Consider the following 16,222-nt stretch of genomic DNA (forward strand, 5'->3'; position numbering starts at 1 on the left):
TAAAGCGCTTGGAGGTGCAGGTTCCTCCCTCCTGGGAGCGTGAGGCGTTCTGGGGCCTGGAGTCCCCACCAAACATTGGCACTCGGCAGTGGCAAGGAAACAGTGGCAATGAAAACAGCGTCCCGCGCTGCGACCTGGACCTAACTGCTTGCCAATCCGCCTGAGGTACATTGCCAGTCAGCCTGTCTTTGTGGTAGATCCCGCTACATTCTTTTCCACAGTAGCAAAAGGGTATCTGGCCTTGTGGCGCCCTAGTCAGCTACAGCCTGCAGCTTTGTTGTGCTGGACATTTTCAACTTCCAAAAAAGTGACTACATTCAAACGTAGAAATCTTCATTGTGACTTCGTCCAGCAGCTCCCCAACAACAATGCCTCCTCCTCTTCCTCGGACACCACAGGCTGCATTTCCCTGCTGAACTTTATCCTCCCAGACATTTTTCTTCAAATATTCTTCCAATTCCGAAAGAATGCTGAGACTGAGCCCAATCCACTTTGTGTCTCCGAACAAAGCTCCATAGTGGTCGGCCATAGTTTTCGAGTTTGCGCGACTAGATGTCCGCGGTTGGTGCTTTGATCTTTTTTTACTAAAAACTTTAAAATTTAATAAGTGCGATTTAATTTATTGGATTGAAGTCATTTTATTTATTACAATTTCTTCTATTTTTCTGAATTGGTGTGGATTTTTTTTTTGTTGTGTTTTCACTTCATTACTGTTTAAGTGCTGCATAAATACTTAAAACATTACCTCTAAGTTCAACCTTCATGCTACCATAGATGTAGGCCCAGGTTTATTTACTGACTTTTGTTGTTCACACTGACAAGGATTGTGGTTGTTGGTTGAGAAGTGTCTTCACCACCCCTAAACAAAAATCCAATTTCTTACAGGGAGATTGCCCAAAGGTTACCTACGGATGTAAAAAGTCTCTGTGACAGCAGAGATTTTCCAGTAGGAGCAAAAGAAAGGGGTGGGGGCATCACACTCTTGGATTGGGCCATACCCCATACCAAAAGGGGCAAACTAGTATTTTGACCATCGCAGGGAGGACAAAGAGGAGGTTTGTCTCCAATATCCCTTTGGGGGGCAGAAAGCCCTGGATGGCAGGATTTTTAAAATAAAATAATCGGGTGGGGTCTGGCCTAGTCTGACTTCAGGCCCAACCCTCAACCCCTAAAGACTCAACACTCTTTCTGCACCCCTGCCTACTAAAACATCCCCATCCTAATGGCAAGCAAGTGGATATTTTGATTCTTTTGGGTATTGTTTTTACATATGGGCAAGGAGAGTGGGGCAAAATCCCAGTATCTTCGTACTTGCCATGCTGAATAGCTGCATCTTTAGGGTTTGGGTAGGTCACCACCTGGGTAAACCTACCAGACCCAGACATTTCTGAAAACTAAACTACGAGGAGACCCCAGGGTGGTATGCCTTGCATGGACACCATGATGTTTTATTACTCATAATGCTCTGCATACCTTAACATTTGCCTAAAATCACACATTTTCCATGCATTTCTGTGATGTAAACTTCGAGAATACACAAGGATCCACAAAATTCCTACTGCCCGGCGTTCTTCCACTTGTTACGATAATAACACTACCCTTCTTGTGCCCAGTGTCCGTGACAGAAAAGGCCTCAAAACATAGTGTGGAGACATCAACATTTCCTGTCAAAAAACTGACCAGATTTGGCAATGGGGCAGTTATGTTAACTGTGCCCGGCCATGGCTGCCGGCTCGGGAAACCTACTAAACCCAGACATTTGTGAAAACTTGACACCCGGAGGAGTCCAGAGTTGTGTGTGCTGAGTGTTTCTTACCCCACAATGCCCTGCAAACCTCAAACTTTGCCTAAAATCACAATTTTTCCTTGCACATTTGTAATATACGCTTTCGGAAGGTGCAGGGAACCACAAAATTCTTACCACCCAGCATTTCCTCAGTTGTCCCAATAAAAAAAGCTACCCCAGATGTGTAGATGGGCATAATGCCCTCGACAGGAATGGATCAAAACAATGTCAAGGGAGTCCCACAGATTCTGTGATTTTTCTCTATCTTTAATGATTGAAGTGGGATTTTTATTGTGTTGTGTCTTTAACGTTTCAAATGTTGAGAGGTCAGCCCAGATAAGATTTAAAGGAAGCATAAAAGTTTAACCTGGACACTTTGAGGAGTACAAATTCCATTCAGTTTCCAGCAGACTTTATAACAATTGCCCAGATGTAGTTAGTTGCTTGTGGAAAATGTGTGAGGTCACCTCATACCCAGATGTATAATTCAATGAGCAGAGAGATTTAACTCCGTTCCCGGGAAGTATCTGCAAAGTGAAACCAGATTCAACTTCATAGGAGCATTTATACTTACCCAGTTTGTTCCTAGAAAAATGCATTTGATTTCAACTCAGATGATATGTAAAAGGAACCAATTAATTTACTTAGTTCTGTGATTGATGTGTTCCCTCAATGAAAATTGTGAGGTCAACAAAGAAGTGATTTACAAGATGTGCATAGATTTACTCAGTTCTGAAATAAGAAATTGTTAGGTTAGCCCATATGCAAATTCAGAGGAACATAGGGCCTTACGTACAAAGATCATATGCGATTACAATATGTTCAATTTTCAAATCACAAGGTTTGTGACCACAAAAGGGCTTTTCTTTATTTACAAAAGATCCTTTGCATTTCGGAAAATTATTTCTGACTCATAAAAAGGATTGAGCATGAAAAGGGGTTAGTCGGATATTAATAGATCAACAGTTTATGATCTCAATTGCAATTTCAAAACATTGAGCAGATACCTCAAAGAGTGTGATATCTGATTTGCAAAGAAAAAGGGGTCCCCTTTGAGCTCCTTTCCCTTTGTGAACCTTCAAAAAATTTCAGGGAGAATTGGCAGTGGTCCATGTGACGACTGCCAACTCACAGTGAAACTTTTGAAAGAAAATACACTTTTTTAAATTTAAAACAATAACAGACCTGGTGACTTGCAGACCCTTGCAGGCCACCATCCTATAATTATGTCCAATCATAAAGAGTCGCCAATTGTGACCTGCTTTATTCATTAGGCAGGTTGTTCTAGGTAATTCTGCCACCACCTGCAACTCGGTATTTTGTGAACCGACCCATTTGTGCATCTGTAAATTCGCAAAATTAGAATTGATTCACAAAAGTCGGTGCACAATTCTCAACCACTTTCTGTGAATTAATTTTAGTATATGAGGATGGCATATATTTATTGAGTTCCTAAGAAATATACAAGAAGTCCACCCAGTGTTAATAACTTACCAGAAATAGAAGTGTACGGTCAATCTGGATCCAATGAAAGAGTAATGTAGAGATGTTTTCAGTTTCCAGTGAACTGCTTCTGAACTGAACACATGTGTACAAAATCTGTAAGCAAGCAGGCAGTAATATCAGAATGTAATTATAAGGCAATGGATAACAATTAAAAAAGAAACACGTATTAAGAAACAAATCACACATTATATTTTGTGGGTCACATGTTTTGGGCTGCTGTAGTACCTGCTGTTCACCTTATGTAGGGATGGAACACCTACAATGTGCATTCAAAGAAAACATGCTAGATTATAAACACATTTATAGGTATTGGCAGTAAGGATGTACACACAATGTATTATATTATCAGTGTCTTTTCTGGGAACGAATGCAGAAACTCCATGAATGTTTAACATTATGGGGGTCACAAATCTTTTCGTAAACCTCTTTCACGCATTCACATGCGTCTTTAGTGCTTTTGATTTCTTTATGTTTTTGGTCACTTTGTAAATTAGACAAATCATATTGTAATTGTCTACTGATTATTTTATAAATTCATGTCCATTTCTTTGAAAAATATTTTATTTAAGAAAGAATTGTGTGTAACTAATATATTTATATTATTATTTTATGTGGTGGTGGATGTGTCATGTATTTACTCCAGAAACTCAGTTTGCTCATGACAAATATCTTATTTTCTAGTTCCGCACCTTTGATCCATGTAAACAGCTGTGGTGTAGTCACCCTGATAACCCCTACTTCTGCAAAACAAAGAAAGGGCCTCCGCTGGATGGAACAATGTGTTCTCCTGGGAAGGTGAGGCTAATATCTCGCACTAAACTCTTATAAATGTTTCCTTCAATTTTGTAATTAGTTCTTACAAGAAATGTCAAACTATTCTGTGTGCTGCAATGTCATCAGACGAAAATAACTCTCAGACAAAATGGAATATTACACCTTACAGGAAAGTTAACTCTAGCTCTGTAGTTTTCCAGCAACACTATAAATACTCTTATGCATTAGCTATTAACAGCCATACTTAGGACAATAGTTGTAAAAAAAACCTGAAAGGTACAATTTTACATCAAAGTTTAAAAAAAGACTGCTTGTTGTTTTCCAAGTCAACATTTGAAACAACGTTTTATCAAATAGTTTACAAAGCTCAAGAAGATACAAACCATGTTTATGTGTTGGTGTTTGTTGTTTATAAATATTGCAATAGTGTAAATATAAAAAATATGGTGATATTGTGAAGTATTGTGAAGTAAAGATCAGAAGATAACAGGACCATCAGCATGGTATTCAAGGAATTTGTGAATTAAAGTACATTGCGAATGTAAACTTGTTTTTGCATCGGTAACAAAAGAATGTATTTGAGTGAGCGAATGAGTGAGATTTGGTAAGCGCACATTAAACATAACATTTCCTTTTATTGTTTTCTATTCAAATCAAAGAGAAAACCAAGCAGTTAAAAAATGTAAGAAAGCCAAAGTGTACTTAATTTGCGTTATTTATTTAAATGTTTTATATAGTGCAGCATATTCAGTAGTGTCAGTGAGCTTTGTAGGTAATCTAGCAGTTGGGACAGATCTCTCTTGCATGCAATAAGGTGCTCTTATAGGAACTAAGACAATGAGTGAACACAGGAATAGATGTTCATAATAATTATTACTGAAGAATGTGCGGAACAAACTCATACTAGGAACATCCCAAAGAAGCTGAAAATGCATGTCACAGGGAAATGAGTTCTGGAAAGTGCGTCCTTTTATGAAAATCAGTCTTCAACAGTCATACTTTTATTTTGAAATAGCAAGTAAGTAGATTCTGCTCAGCAAGCCTAAGAGAACAGCCTTAGGTAGTGTCTGTGGAAGCATTAATATTGTTAGTGAGGTGTTACAATGGACTGAAGAAGATAACATGATACCTTGTTTTGAATGCTTTAAATAGAAGTTAAACAATCAGCAGCAGGGTTTTCTTCATGTGCAATAGATAAAATGCCTTCCCCTGTGCAACATGCACTATTGCCTCCAAGATTGGGAAGGATATCTTATAGAAAGCCACAAACGTGGGCAATCAACTACCGGTGACTCTATACTTCAGTTGCGGAAATATTTTCCCAGGGGGTCCATTTTAAATATTTATTGTGCTACTGTGAACTTGGTGCAAACAATGTTGCAGATTGAACATAGTATAGTGTGAAATCTGAAAAAGACAGAAGCGTATATGTAACTTCAATTATTTTAAATGTGCAAAGTAATTACGGCTTGATTTGAAGATGTATTGTCGTAGGAGATGATGTTTGTTTTTATCTAAATACTAATTATTTTTCAATTAAAGAATTTGATGATCAAGTTACTCAAACTATAGAAGGCCTCTATGTGATACTTAGTACTAGAAGGGTCACAGTGACAGTGGTGGCATAGTACCATGGTAATCATACCAGTAAGATAGCTCTGTGCAGCATTTCGAGCCCAAACACTTTAAACAATCCAAATAAGGTATAACTATAGTTCTCCCTGACAAAAGTAGAAAGAGCATCAGAGATTTAGGAAGAGCTAAAATGAAGGTCCTGTCCATAATATAATCCCTCCAGAAGGCTCCAATGAATTGTGCGAGTGTGGCTAGCAGCCCCATTGTGAAGCCTTCACGTCATTGATCAGGGCCTGGTGTTTCCACTATTTTTTTTAACATGACAACTTGTGCCCTGTTTATTGAAAAGGCTAAAAGAATAACCCATTACAATACAGCCCCATAAGCCTCATGAATATTAAGTGAAAACTAATAAACATATTACATATCTGGCTTCATGAGATTTGGATATTCTTGAGGATGCACGGTGATGTAGAAAGGAATTTATCTATGGTGGACAACATACTTGTTGAAGATAACTTACCCAACATGTTACAATTTTAGATGCATATGAATATTTTCTGACTTTCCGTCAAAAGTGACGGATGTTATACTTAAACATCGCAGCCACCAGTAATCTACTTGGAGTCACATTCCATTCCATTGTTTAACTCATCTATGGGATTAGAGACAGGGACCTACCATATGCAAATGTGTATTACCCCTCTCCCCACGTACCCACAAAGGAAGGTCAAGATCGAACTACCTGGTCACGTACTTCGGAAATGGGATCACAAGCACCCATAGAAATATGTCAGCTTTACTCGGCCTCATCAGTGGAGTACAGCTTGAGTCCTATAGTAGAGCAAAGTTAGGTGCATACCTGGGCATACTACTCCTACTTAGCAAAACTCAGCTAGACAGTGCAAAAAGGATTAACCGCTTCAGTGCCCATGACGAGATGGTCTCGTCATGGAGCACGGTTGCGCTGTGCCCATGACGAGACTATCTCGTCATGAACCCCGCCCGCTAATGTAATGCCCGGCACAGGGCGGGGAAAGGGCGTGGCACTGAAGGGGTTAATGGATGCTTGGGGAAATGTTAACCACATTTAATAACTCAGAGGCACATTCCATTCTGTTGTTTTTAGCTCATCATCAGCATTAGCCCCAAACCTCAAAGGACAGTCCATATCAAACATAAGCAACCCCAGACTGGTTTCAGCCTCATTAGAGCTTCATCAGCGAGGTGCAGCTTGAGTCCAATGGTTCAGCAGATTTGTGACCTGCGTCTGCGCATACTCCTACTTAGGGAGACTCACTTAGGCAGCAGAAAAAGTGATGGTTAGATGCAATGAATAAATCCAGCTGATTGACTGAAAAGCTTTAATATTAATTTTAAATTGTTTTGCTTAGGCTTGTGGCTTCAGGGGGATCAAAATCCAGACATTTTTGTACCTGGCTCCGTTTCTTTGATTTCTGTTTCAAGTCTTCTCCCACATCACCAGTGTATTCATGTTTCCATAAGGATTCTACACTGGATCCATCTATTACTAAACCTGCCTGAAATTGTATTTCTGAGATACGTTAATAAATTGTGAAATGTTTTCTGTGCTTTTCTGTTTTCTTTCTCAGGAGTCTCACAATGAGTTTGGTTTGTTTTATTCCTCTGGAATAGCGGAAAACATGTTTGTCATGTTACTCCCTTGCCTCAGTGGCCTCTGAGTTGTTAATATATAAAGCGAGATTATTTTAAGTCGACCCTCATACAGTAGTATTTATGGTAACAAAGATCTGGGTCAGCAACAGCCCTCGACAGCTGATGAATATCAGCAAATTATCAAAGCAGCCTGATTAAGTTAAAAGGCAGTCTTACATCAATGCAGAATGAATGCTATCCAAGGCATGATTTGTATTCAGGATTTAGGGATAACAGCATTATTTGGAACATTCTTTAGAATACTAGAATTCTGTGTTTATATCACCTGCTTCCTCATATTAATAATAGCAATGAACAAATCAGCAGTAAGCACACTACAAATATTATAATAGAAGTAGGCATCTGGAAAAACCTTCTTGTCTCTTGCAACGAGAAAGGATATGTCACAATAAGATCCACGTTTATTCTAGATTAGCAATTTTTGTCTTTTAGCATTATTCTATGTACTCTTAGCAGTGGCAGAAACGTCCTTTCTTTTACTGTGTTTTCATATTAATATTTCTTTAATTCTTTTGTTTTTCTTACAATTTTAAATTGCAGATATGTTTTAAGGTCACTTTCTCGTCTCCTGACAATAAATAGCTCACACAGCCGATGTTCCTAGATTGCAGGATGACCTCTGCATTTGAGGCATGTCCTGCGGCAGCTCTTTTTAATCATTAATGGCACCACTGCTGATAGACAGAGTCAGAGCTACACTGCCACTGCCTTTTGACTTGGCCTTATAAAGCGACAACTGTAGTGTGTGGTTTAATAAAAAAAGGATTATGAGAAAACACAATATGAAACTCCAATCATTGAAAAACGTTGCACGAGAAATATGCTTTGTGTGAAAGACCAAACATTCGAAAAAGGTAACAAATTCGGCATCTGAGCCCAGATAATGGAGCCACTGTGGGCAGAAAGAATACAAATATAGAACAACTATCTATCAGCAACATAAAGGTAATTGGGAGACAGTTTTCTTTTTTAATGAGAGTTGAAGGAGAGCTTGTAAATAGTAGAGGATCACAGTGATCCTTTTTAGGTTTCACCTGCACAGTTCTTGCACTGTGATTGTGAAATCTATTGTATTTAATATAAATCTTAACAGGGGCTTACATCCAGCCCTTACTTTTCATTGGTTTGTGTGCTTACCACTTACTTGTCCTCTGTTTCTATTGACTGTAGCATTCTATTTCCTGTTGTTCCTTGTGTGTTTCACTTATCAGTGTCTCATGGCCCAAGTACTGTATTCATCAGCTTTTGTAGAATTTTTGTTTATGTTTTGCATGTTTACATAATCTCCCTGTGGCTGACCCATTTCAAGTGTACTTGTTTTCATTTCATGCCCACACTCCATACGAGTGCATGTATTCCATCTTTCCACTGCTCCATATCACAGTAGAGTCAATTGCTGTTTAGCACTCCATAATAGTACATTATTTTCCAGGCTATCTTTATGCATCTCTCCCTCGTTCCAGTTGCTGCTTGCATCCCTCGTATTTCTGTGATATCGTGAACTGTAGATTGCCTGCCCCTCCCCCTGTCCTTATATGGCCCCCGTTGCTTTCCTTACTGCCTTCAAAGTATTGCTATAAAATTGAACACTGCTGACAACATACTTGATGTGCCACACAATGGTGGGATATTATTATGCAATTTTAAATATCGCAAACCTGATCCAAAAGTATTGTAAAACTTTACATGAGCAGCAGTTACAGTACACGGGGACACCATAATTGTTTTTTAGGCACAAAGAGATTAAGTGATTTATCCTGAATCAGAAGATGCTGAGCTGAAGCAGAGACTCGAACCTGGTTTTCCAGTTCCAAAGTTGGCAGTTCTGCCCTAACGCCACATCCTCTCCTTTTCTGGTCCTAGCAGATAAATGTGTGTTATGCGCACAATGAACCAGTTGTTTAAAACATTTTCGGAATACTTTGGGGAAGACATTGTAAACAATACATACTGCATAAGTTTGCGACCAGCTTAGTAAGAAAAATATTGTTCTAAAGCATTTTGCTTTCAGTGTCTGTGACCAGAAGTGGTATGAATATGTTTAAGGCTGGTGGTGACACTAACGGCCTGATTATGACTACTGGCCCAGAACCGTCAAGAGTCGCTGCCGCCCACCCACCATATTACAAGTAATTTGGTGGTCGGGCGGGCGGTGTGGAGGTCCCACAATGGTGATGTTAAAAGGCTCATTGTGAGCCTTAAACAGCACAGCAGCGGGACAGCCATTGCACATTCTGGCACAGGAAGGAATGCACCATGTTGTGCATTCCTTCCAGTGAAGAACTGGGGTGCAAAACTACAGGTGGGCAAAACAGGTTGCAACCTGCACAGGGGCAATTTCCTCACTGCCAGCAGTTACATGGAAGAAGAACCAGCCTGCAGCTTCCTGCTTTCTATTTATGAGTTATAGTATCTCGTTAAACATGGCACTCTATATTTTTATTTTGTTTTGTCTCGTTGCTATGCATTTTTTCTTTCCTTTTGTAGTTATAACTTTTTTTTTTGTTTCTTCTTTCCTTTTGTAGTTATAACTTTTTTTTGGTTTCGTCAATATAACACCAGTCCGCAAATGCAAGTTTTCGTTTGTGTGGCTTTTACTGGAAAATGCCTGGTGAATGTCTGCTGACACACTCAGTCTTGGCTTTAAACAATTTGCAGGCTCCTTCTTTACTTTTCTGAGTGTCTTTTATGTTTCAGATCAGTTTTTTTCCAATAATGTAATTGTTTATACTCAGTTTGTTGTTGGGTTTCTACTGCAAGAGAACACATTGTGCTTGTTTTGTTTTAAAGTGCACTTGGTCATAAAACCATCGTGAACTCCCTAAACATTTTCAGATGTACTTATTTAAAGAGTCTGATTTCGTGACAATCCCTATAGTACCCCTTCCTCTTTGTAACTGGCAGTGAAAACGTTTTTTAAGAGCAGGCAGTGGTCCCAAGGACTACTGCCCACTCTTAAAAAATGTGACAGAAACGTTTAATTTTTCTTTTTTAAATGCATCCCGTTTTCCTTTAAGGAAAAAGGGCTGCATTTAAAAATCAAACCGCTTTATTTCAAAAGCAGTCACAGACAGGATGGCCTGCTGAACCCAGTAGGTTACCAATCCTCTGAGTTTTGGCCATTCCTAATGGATCGCAAATTGGGACCCGCCTCATGAATATTGATGAGGCAGGTCCCTTGCTATTCATTTGGGGATCGCAAACAGTGTCTGAGACACTGTTGTACATTTCAATTTGCGACTCGCAAAATGAAATGGTCACACATGTGGCCCAGAGTGCTTTGGAAGGGTCTTTAAATGTGCATTCAACTCATTTGAAATCTGAGTCACATTTTTCCTTGCTAGTGTGATGCCAATATGTTTCATATGTGTTTGTTTAAATGTTTGTTTAAATGTTTTGGATTATGGCCATGTTTGGCAAGCCACAAAATATTTCATGAGAATTAAAATCAAACTAAGACTTTTGATTTGATGCTCTCAAAATGAAGGATAGATGTAAAATGCTGGGGCATATGCTAAATAAATAACTGATCCATTTATTTTCTTATACATGATTAGTAAGTGATTACATTTAACTAACTTTTATAACTGTATAGACGCTTCTGGTTTACTGGATGAGATGCAGTTTTGCTTTTTCGGTCGCGCTATTAGACAACGCACGCTTTGTCTGTTGCAAGACATATTGTGGCTTACCAAGAACAGAGAGGCACTTGGAGTCCACCCATTGATCACTATTGAATGACTTTCTTTGTCACTTTAATTTGTCTGCTTATCAATCTGGTGTTTTTCCATCCCAGTGAGCATTACCTCTTTCATATCTCTTTGTTTGGCAGGCATCATTGCTTCACTGCTTGCTTTTCAAGCACTACTTTTTTCTCTTTTGTATGAAGTGTTCCTTTAGAATGTGTGTGCTTGAGCCATTTCACTCATGTACATCTCTTCCTTTGCACTCTGTGTCGCTCTCTGTTGCCCGACTGCTTCTTCCCTCTTGCACTCGCCTGTGTACAATGCCCCACCCAAGTCCACATGTTGCTTTACTCCAACCCCTCTGTTGTTCCCGCTCCTGCCCTCTTCCAGTTGCTTTCTCGTCCCCTCCAGCCTTCATCCCAAGGTTGCTTTTGCATCTCTTCCCGTGTTGCTTTTGGCACCCCACACCCTCTCTATGTGGCTTCGTCACTCACCCCCATCCTCCCATTTCTGCTTTGCTTGCACCATGCTCCAGTGTGTTGCTTCTGCTTCCCAGCCTGACTGCTTAAAACAAAACATAATAAATAACGCTTCTTCACATTTTACATTCTTTTTAGTTAACAATCTGACTATGTGCACTTGCAAAAAGACACAGGTGGCGGTGTCAAAGGCTCTTTTTTTTACTTTAGCGAGGTTGCGTAGCAAAGGCGAGACCTGTTGGCGTTGCCAATGCTTGTTATAATTCCATCTCAGCCATAGAAACAGAGGGAGCATGGATGGGGGACAACGGCAAAAGGAAAACAGGTTAGAAAATGGGGGAAGTACACAGACACTGGGTAGAAAGGAAAATAGAGGGTGGTTGGTAGACAAATGAAAGGCAGGTTGAGGTGGGTGTCAAACCCCTAACAAAGACAAAAAGAAGAGAAACAAAGGTAGAAGAGGCATGAGAATAAACCGTGAAAGATAAAAATGAGAGGTGAGAAAACAGCAGGATGGTTTAAGGTGTCTGTCCCACCTCTAAGCTGAGAAAACAAAATGTAATGCAGCAGGATAGTGGCGCTGTGCAAAAAAGGAAAAGTAGGATTTATGTGACCCTTCAAGAAAACACAATGGTAGAATGTAATTTCAAGAACTGAACTCTAGCATATTGGAATAGCTCGACCCATCTTAATTTGTCAAACCAAGTTATCCTGGGCTCACCCAAGACCTACAGTGTTTAGCAATAAGCAGCCTAGAAGCTAGAGTGCCAAAATGGAAAAATGCTCAATAACCCTGAGGAGATAAAGCCCTGCATTACTATAACCCAGCAAAGTCATACACGTCTCTGGAAGAATTGTAGTTCCTAAAACTTCACTAATATTTCAAGTTTTTTGGAGAACTTCCTCCCATAACACAATTACAACGCATGCCTTTACAATGTGGTTTTTACATCGCAACTACCATTACAACGCATGATTTTACAACGCATGCCATTACAATGCATTTTTAGAAACTACCATTACAACGCATACCATTACAACGCATACTATTAAAACACATACCATTACAATGCATAATACTATTGGGGCAACAGTGGGGTAAGTGTTGGATAGTGTAGGGGTAAAAATTACTATTCCCACTCAAGTGAGTGCAACAGTAGGGTAAGTGTTGGATAGTGTAGGGGTAAAAATACTATCCCCATGTACCCCAAAACCCATACACAACCTAAAACAAAAAAATTCCCCATTACTTACCTTATAATGCATTGTAATGGCATGCATTGTAATGGTATTCGTTGTCATGGCATGCGTTGTAGTGACATGCGTTGTAATGGCATATGTTGTAATGGCATGCGATGTAAAGGCTTTTGCGTTGTAACAGCTGTGTTGTAAAGGTAGTGCGTTGTAATGACTGCGTTGTAATGGTTGTTTCCCATTCAGACCAATCAATAAATCAATCAATCAGAGTTTTATAATAAAGCACGCAGCTCACCTGTGAGGGTCTCAAGGCACTTGGGGGAGGGGGGTGCAGCTCCGATTCAGTCGAAGAGCCAGGTCTTGAGGTTCTACCACAAGGTGTGTAGAGTAGGGGAGCGTCTGATGTTGAATGAGAGCTCATTCCAAGCCTTGGCTGTGATGTAGGAGAAGGCTCTTCCGCCTGCTCTGGTTCTGCGAATGTGTGGGGTCGGCGGAGCGGAGGTTCCTTTTGGGTACGTGGAAGGAGACTCTCTCTTGAGATATTTGGGTCCGATGTTGTGGAGGGAGTTGTAGGTGTGGGTGAGTAGCTTGAAGGTTACTCTCTTCTTGACGGGGAACCAGTGGAGGTCTCGTAGGTGTTGGGTCATGTGTTTGTGTCGTGGGGTTCCGAGGATGAGTCTGGCTGCGGTGTTCTGGATGGTTTGGACCTTGTGTAGCAGAGTTCCATTGATTCTGGTGTAGAGGGTGTTGTCGTAGTCCAGTCTGCTGGTAATGAGTGCATGGATGATGGTATTTCTGCATTTGGGGGGATCCATTTGAAGGTCTTGCGGAGGATGCAAAGGTAGTTGAAGCAGGTGGAGGCGACGGAGTTGATCTGGCGGGTCATGGTGAGGGAGCAGTCTAGGATGATGCCAAGGTTTTGGGCATGGTCTGATTGAGTGGGTGGTTCTCGAGGGCGGAAGGCCACCAGGTGTTGCCCCAAGTGGTGGTGGAGGGTCCAAGGATGAGAACCTCTGTCTTTTCCCAGTTGAGCTTCAGGCAGCTGTTGTTCATCCAGGCTGCGATGTCCTTCATTCCTTTCTGGAAGCAGAGTCTGCTGTCTTTGGAGTTCTTCGTGAGGAAGAGGATGAGCTGGGTGTCATCGGCCTAGGATACTATGCTGTCTGATGATGGTGGCGAGGGGGGCCATGTAGATGTTGAAGAGCGTGGGGCTGAGTGAGGATCCTTGGGGTACTCTGCAGTTGATCTCTGTGGGTTCGGAGAGGAAGGGTGGGAGTCTGAGCCTTTGGGTTCTGCTGGAGAGAAAGGAGCGGATAGAGTTGAGGGCGGTTCTTCGTATCCCGGCGTCGTGGAGTCTTGCTGCGAGAGTGCAATGTGAGACGGTGTTGAAGGCTACGGAGAGGTCTTGTAGGATGAAGGCTGCAGTGTAGCCCTGGTCGAGTAGCATGTGGATGTCGTCGGTGGCGGTACTGTGGTTGCTTTGGAATCCAGACTGGGAGGGGTCTAGGATGGCGTTCTCTTTGATGAAGGCGGTCAGCTGGGCTTTTACGAATCTCTCTGTGACTTTGGCTGCGAAGGGGAGGAGAGAGATGGGCCGGTAGATTTTCAGGTCCATCGGGTTGGCTGAGGGCTTCTTGAGGAGGGGTTTGACCTCTGCCCGCTTCCAGTCGTCGGGGAAGATGCCTGATTCGAAGGAGGTGTTGATGGTTCGGCCTAGTTCGGGTGCTATGACGGCAGCGGCTCTGTGGTAGATGTGTGGCGGGCAGGGATCGGTGGGGGCTCCTGAGTGGGTGTTCTTCATGGTCGTGGCAGTGTCTTCGGTGATAACAGGTTTCTAGGTGGTGATGGTGGGCTGGTTGTTGGAGGTGGAGAGGGTGGTGGTTTCTCTAGTCCGTTCGCTGAAGTTGTCGTAGAGGGCCTTGATTTTCAGGTGGAAGTAGGAGCTGAGCTTGTTGCAGAGGTCATGGGAAAGTGTGACATCCTTGGCTTCGCTGGGGGGGTTTGGTGAACTGTTGTATGATGTTGAAGAGTTATTTTGTGTTGCTGGAGTTGGTGTGTATTTTGTTCTTGATAAAGGTCCGCTTGGTGGTTCTTATACATTGGTGGTATTCAGTCATGGCATTCCTGTAGGTGTTCTGGTCTTCGGTCCACAGGAGCGCCTGGCTTCTTGGAGCTCGGTGGTGAACCAGGTGGCCTCCAGGGGGCGTTGTTTGATGTGGTGGCGGAGGGGTGCGAGCTTGTCTGCACAGCTTCCGATCCGCAGTGAAGTTCTTTGGCTGCAGAGTTGCCATCGGTCGTGGTGGAGGGGGGGTCGTGGAGGAGGGTGGTGTTGAGGTGTTCCTCTGTGATCTTACTCCAGTTCCTTTGTGGCGGGCGCGGCTGGGTTTAGGGTGTGGTGGTGGTGTTGAAGGTCTAGTGTACACAGTGGTGGTCGTCCAGAGGGGCTGAGTGGTGTGGCTGAAGTAGATGGTTGTCCCTCCTGCGAAGATGGGGTAGAGGGTGTGTCCACCTTTGTGGGTGGGGGTGGTGATGAGCTGTTTCAGTCCGAGGTTGGTGAGGTTGTCGAGGAGGGCGGTGGAGTGGGGGTCACTGCGGTTGTCGAGGTGGAAGTTCAGGTCTCCGATGAGGACGTAGTCCGTTGAGGCGATGGCGTGGGGTACGACGATGGTGGTTGCGGGAAGGGTGCGAGGTCCAGGGGGTCTGTAGACGTGGGTCCCACGCAGCGTGGTTCTGGGGCTGGTCCCGAACTGGAAGTGGAGGTGCTAAGTGTTGGAGACAGGGTCGCTCGTGCTGGAGGTGGAGAGTCGGAGGGAGCTCTTGTGTGCAATGGTGAGTCCCCCTCCTGGGCGGTGGGGGCAGTCCTTTCTTTGGCTCTTGTATCCTTTGGGGATGGCGGTGGCGATGTCGGGGGTGGAGGTGGCATTGGTCCAAGTTTCTGTGAAGAAAGCGACGTCTGGCGAGAGTGTGTTGAGCAGGTCCCAGATCTCTATGGCGTGTCTGTGTAGGGAGCGCACGTTGAGGAGGATGCACGTCAGGGCTTCGGTGGTGCAGGCGTCCGGCGAGGGTTCGGAGGTCCTGGGGGCGCTCTCGATGGTGAAGGATTGTCAGCAGTGTAGGCAGGAGAACAGGCCGTGGGTGGTGTTAAGCGTCGATCTCTGGCAGCCGTTGTTTCTTACGGGGTTGAGTGCGTGGAGAGCGTCGGAGTTGTAATGGTGGGGGGGTCGTAGATCCAGGGTTCCTGGCGCTGTCCGTGGTCGGGCCGCGGATGGGGACGCACAGACGGGCTTGCCTTTGGCGCACCAGCAGCATGCCCACTGCGCAGAGGCTGCCATTAAGTAGGGGAGGGGGGAGGGACGATCAGCTGGGAGGCAGGAACGGGCGTGTGCAGGGGGAGGGGCTGCAGAGGCAACAGCGGCGGGGAGAAGCACTTCAAATGCATGTCTTTGATGTCTCCCCCACTTCAAAGGCATCACTGGGTATAAATGGGCGTCAGACACCACCACTTCAGTATACTTCTGGAC

At 43.0% G+C, this 16,222-nt stretch overlaps 1 protein-coding gene across 1 annotated transcript in view; it reads left to right on the forward strand.

Moving 5' to 3' along the window:
* LOC146810884 (A disintegrin and metalloproteinase with thrombospondin motifs 2-like) overlaps positions 1-16,222 on the forward strand; it is a 1,551,661-nt gene that overhangs the window by 1,054,756 nt on the left and 480,683 nt on the right. Inside the window, exon 10 of the mRNA XM_085617927.1 lies at positions 3,974-4,087. Within this exon, the coding sequence (XP_085474053.1) occupies positions 3,974-4,087 (114 nt within the window). The remainder of the gene's footprint in view (positions 1-3,973; positions 4,088-16,222) is intronic.

The sequence above is a fragment of the Triturus cristatus genome, chromosome 7, assembly GCF_964204655.1.
Source record: "Triturus cristatus chromosome 7, aTriCri1.1, whole genome shotgun sequence".
In the NCBI taxonomy this organism is placed as follows: Eukaryota; Metazoa; Chordata; class Amphibia; order Caudata; family Salamandridae; genus Triturus; species Triturus cristatus.